The sequence below is a fragment of the Pinus tabuliformis genome, chromosome 9 (genome assembly GCF_031772625.1).
Source record: "Pinus tabuliformis cultivar Carrire ecotype Pingquan chromosome 9, CPIR1, whole genome shotgun sequence".
Classification (NCBI taxonomy): Eukaryota; Viridiplantae; Streptophyta; class Pinopsida; order Pinales; family Pinaceae; genus Pinus; species Pinus tabuliformis.
The window spans coordinates 138,801,511-138,806,331 of NC_142307.1; the positions used below are offsets into that span (position 1 = coordinate 138,801,511).

General features: G+C 33.8%; 1 protein-coding gene across 1 annotated transcript; it reads left to right on the plus strand.

Annotated features, from left to right (window-relative positions):
• Nucleotides 1-3,566: 3,566 nt before the first annotated feature.
• LOC149147484 (cyclin-dependent kinases regulatory subunit 2-like) lies at nucleotides 3,567-4,183 on the plus strand. Its single transcript, XM_089445757.1, has 3 exons — nucleotides 3,567-3,711; nucleotides 3,852-3,912; nucleotides 4,026-4,183. Exons 1-3 carry the CDS (start codon nucleotides 3,659-3,661, stop codon nucleotides 4,164-4,166), a joined length of 255 nt encoding a protein of 84 aa, XP_089301883.1. The 5' UTR covers nucleotides 3,567-3,658; the 3' UTR covers nucleotides 4,167-4,183.
• The last annotated feature ends 638 nt before the right edge of the window (nucleotides 4,184-4,821 follow it).

A 4,821-nucleotide genomic window follows, 5' to 3' on the forward strand; every position in this document is an offset into this window, starting at 1 on the left:
ATCACGTGAGCTATAGTCTATCATTTTTCTCATCATCGTTGATTCTCTTCTTCTTGCATATATACGATGTCAGAAAAATCAAGTAGATACCAAAATAAAATCCTTACCTTATTTTTTTTCAAGGGAAGCTCATCTCATTTGCAATATCAACCCACATTAGCATGTACATGTGTAAACATAAGCATATATGGATATGTAGCATTATGAACACATAACATCATGCATGACCATACCAATAATATACCTTGATCCCATGATCGTAAATATTATCCCAATTCCTTTCGAAAGCTTTATCACACTCTTTCTCACAATTGATGGTTGAGGATACATGATTTATCAAATATTCCTTATAAATTCTTCCAATTCCAAAAGAAATTCTACTCTAGTGGAAAAGCGAGTCTAGCAAGTGGACAAGTGTGTAGTATCTACACTGAAAATGCATTAGGAATAGGTGTTAGAAGGAGCATTTAGAGTCACTTATTTGAGCAAATTTGAATCTATCAAAAAAAGGGAAGAAAAGGGAGATATGAGGATCATACATGATGTACCAAAAGTGAAGATTAGCTCATTTATAGAGACTTTCTCAGGAATGATTTTTGGCACATTTTCGAAGGAATCTTGAATTATTTTGGAAAGGTTTTTCTGGTTTATTTTGTAAGGATTTATGGCACACCTTTTGAAATTTTCTAGTCTTGGTTAGATGGTTGATTATAGACCTATTCTTCAGGGCCAAGTTTTTTCCTCTCTCAAGGCTAAATTTCCAATTTCCGTGGAGGGAGAAATTAGAGTGTGGAGGGATGAGTGTTTTAATAACTCCGACGCAAGTAATTGACAAGAGTGAAAGTCAGTAAATAATTGAGGCTAATGTTATAAAATCTCACTAATTATTGGTTCATGTGACCCACTTACTAATTCCTTATTTCGACATTCTCGACATGATTCTTTTCACACTTCTAATAGGTTTGGACCCATAATGTTGTCCATTTGGTACTCAATGTTGGTGTTACGTGATTCACTATATTGAGAGATAACGTATCTGACTACCTCCCTTTGAATTCCCTTCTTAGCTATAACGAACTTTGTGTCCCCATCCTTAATAGACCACATCAAACTAAGAGTCTTTCTCTTAATTGTTTCCTATGGAAAAATTTAGTTCTTTTATATCCGCATTGAATCCACATCATTCTACCTTTTAATCGACACTCTTCTTCTTGTATTTTTAGTTTATACTTTCTCCACTCCACAAGGTCGAACAAATCCTTCCTTCTTTTTACTGAGAAAAAATGTGAGTGCAACATATCCATTAGGATTGAGATGTTATTCTCTATGTCATCTTGCTTTCCACAAAGGTTTTTCTTTCATTTTCTTATCTAAGCTCGTCCTCCTACCTTTTTGGAGATAATTGATCTTCCGACATAGATTCTCCATAGATTTTATACCTGGATTATGCAAGCTACGAAACCATGTTTTCACAAGATAGAATGGTGAAACCACTAATTGTCGATAAAGGGAGTTCTAAGGTTCACACATGATGTACCAAAAGTGAAGATTAGCTAATTTAGAGAGGCTTTCTCACGAATGATTTTTGGCACATTTTTGAAAGAATTTTTAATTATTTTGGAATGTTTTTTGGCTTATTTTGGAAGGGTTTATGCCACGCATTTTGAAAGATTCTAGTCGTGGTTAGATGGTTGATTATAGACCTATTCTTGAGGGCCAATGTTTTTCCACTCTCAAGGTCTAATTTCCAATTTCTGTGGAGGGACGAATTATAGTGTGGAAGGTTGAGTATCTTAAAAACTCTCATGTAAGTAATTGACAACAGTGAAAGGGCGTAAGGAATTGAGCTTAAAGTTATAAAATCTCACTAATTATTGATTTGCATGCCCCTCTTATTAATTCCTTATTTCAACATTCCCCACTTGATTCTTTTGCCATGTCTAATAGGTTTGGGCCCATCATTCGGTCATCAATGTTGGTGGTACCTCACTCCCTATGTTGAGAGCTAACATATGTGACTAGATCCCTTTGAATGCCCTTCTTAGTTGCAATGAATTTTATGTCCCCATCCCTAATAGACCACTTCAAATTAAGTGTCTTTCTCTTCATGGTTTCCTATGGAAAAATTTAGTCTTTTTATCTGCCTTTTAATCGACATTCTTCTCCCTATATTTTTAGTATATAATTTCTCCATTCCACAAGGTCCAACAAATCCTTCTTTGTTTTTAGTGAGAAAAATGTGAGTGCAAGGGATACATTAGGATTGAGATGTTATTCTCTATGTCATCTAGCTTTCCACAAAGTTTTTTCTTTCATTTTCTTATCTAACCTAGTCCTCTTACCTTTCTTGAGATAATTGAGCTTCTCACATACGTTCTCCATAGAGTTTATACCTCGATTATGCAAGGTACAAGACCATGTGTGGTAGACTAATTCAGTAAATCTCGGTTAAAAATATATGTGACGAAAGATGTTATAATTCTCTTCTTTAATTGCTTTACCACATCCGACCTTTTCGAGTGAATAATGCACTCAAAAATATTCTAGATTGGGGTGATGGTATGCCCATCATGTTTAAGGATAAGATCCTCATTTGAGATTATTATTATCATGATGAGTTGCTCTAAGATCTAACGATACAACCCACCCTTGTTCATGGTTAAGATCTTAACCTATAAATAGACTTTGTTACAATACAGTGCACCAATACCATAACTTATTAATACGACATGCCCATAACTCATTTCACAAAAAAATTAATATATATATATATATATATATATATAAATATATAAATATTTCTTTTGTGGACCACTTAGTTGAGTTTCTATACAATCCACACTTGTTCATGATTGGGTTCTTAACCTATAAATAGACTTTGTTACAATACAGTGAACCAATAGCATAACTTATCAATAGGGCATGGCCAAACACCATAAGGCATTTCATAAATATATATTGTTTTCTATTACACTAGGTATATTATAGCATCCTCCTCTATGTAGACCATGTCACTTATGGATTAAACTTTGGATCTGTTAGTTTGTATGACTTCACATCACCTCTATCACCACTTGAGTTACCCCTTGAGACCAATATTTTATATATACTTTATTTTAATCTAATTTATAATATTTTATTGGTTAAACAAAAAATAAAAAATACAACTACTTGTAAACTAAATCTAAATAGATTACCACTAAGGGTATATTAATAATAATAAAAAATCCTGAAACCCTATTCCAAAATAGATCATTTTAAAGGGGGTAAAATAAAAAGTTATATTTCATCGAAAATGCCCTGTGATTCTATTTAATTATTATCGCAAATGTCGTATTCCTTTCCTAATTAAGAAAAAAAAAAAAAAAAAAAGGCAAACGCAGCCGACGTACCTCTTTAAGCGTAAGAAATGAAATTAAAAAGCTGCCTGGAACATCAACATTATACATATTGTTTCTCTTTTTCAATTTAGCTGTAGACGAATCTGCATTTCGTGGCATTTTTAACGACTTTCCCTTACGCATCGGGAAATCTAATCTTCCAAATCCTTCAGGGTTCGGCCCTTCTCTGTTTTCGCTTAAGCGGGATTCTGTTTTCGCAGGTTCTTGTCTGCCATTTTATATCACTCTGAAGCTTCGAGATTTTACAGGCCGGAAAAATGCCTCAGATTGATTATTCTGACAAGTACTACGACGATAACTATGAGTATAGGTAAAAAAAAAGTTCCCATTTTAGGAATTTTTCTTCAGAATTTCTCTCTGCAATTTAGGGTTAGGGTTTGAAGATAAAATTCCATAAAAATCCCTTTCTATCTCAGCTTTGAGTCTGATGTTTTGACTCTCTATGTTCAGGCATGTGAAACTTCCACCCGATGTTGCGCGGCTACTTCCGAGGGATCGCCTTCTGAGTGAGGTAAGCCTCCGGTCGTCTTTGCTTCTATTTCGTCTTTTGTTAGATGTTGAGATTAGTTCGTTCTATTTTTAATGGTGTTGGTTCACAAGTAACGCAGTTGTTGTTATATTCAGAATGAATGGCGAGCAATTGGGATTCAGCAGTCTCGCGGGTGGATGCACTATGCTATTCACCGCCCTGAGCCGCACATTATGTTATTCAGAAGGCCTCTTGATCACCAGCAAAACCCCCAACAGAAACCGCAGGAAAATTGATGACCTGCGTTGTGGTTGATGGTTAGAAGTTGGAATTAATTTGACTTTAAATTTGGAAATGTACAAGGAGAGTACATTCTACCGATTATATACTGTCATTCCGGCGATTATATACTGTCATTCCCTGTTTTCTTTTAATCGTATTGTATTTATTTTGATGTGCATGTGGTTAAAATTTCATGTTTTGATTCACCGGGTTTGTTTTTTTTTTTTCAAAATGCTTTTTACTCTAATTAGATTGAAATCAGCTAGAATGAGCTTCAAATTAATTATGATTAATTTATTATGATGAAGTGAAATTAGAATTTTGAATAATTATAACTTATGAGATATATCTTATTGAGCTATACCTTATTGAGCTATACCTTATTGTAGTTTAAGTGATTTTAAGGGATTTTTTGCTTAGCAAACCAATAACAACACTTGGGCAACTTAGTCTCTAGTGCTTAGGTAGTTGAATGGCATGGCTAAGGGTATAGTTGGGTAGCCTCATTAATTAGTTTTATCAAACTGAAACTTTTTCCCTTAGATAAAAAAAAAGACAAATTAATTAGTATTTGACCTTATTTTACATTGTTTACATATTTATATGTAGTTTAGTTCAAAATAGTAGGGAATGCCAATACCAACTTCTCTTAATTTTTACATGTTTTCT

Bases quoted from the DNA above. Each gene is read 5' to 3' on its own strand.
- LOC149147484 (XM_089445757.1), top strand. From the start codon at position 3,659: ATGCCTCAGATTGATTATTCTGACAAGTACTACGACGATAACTATGAG. The intron at 3,712-3,851 runs GTAAAAAAAAAG...CTCTATGTTCAG, and splicing joins GACGATAACTATGAGTATAG to GCATGTGAAACTTCCACCCG. The intron at 3,913-4,025 runs GTAAGCCTCCGG...TGTTATATTCAG, and splicing joins GGGATCGCCTTCTGAGTGAG to AATGAATGGCGAGCAATTGG.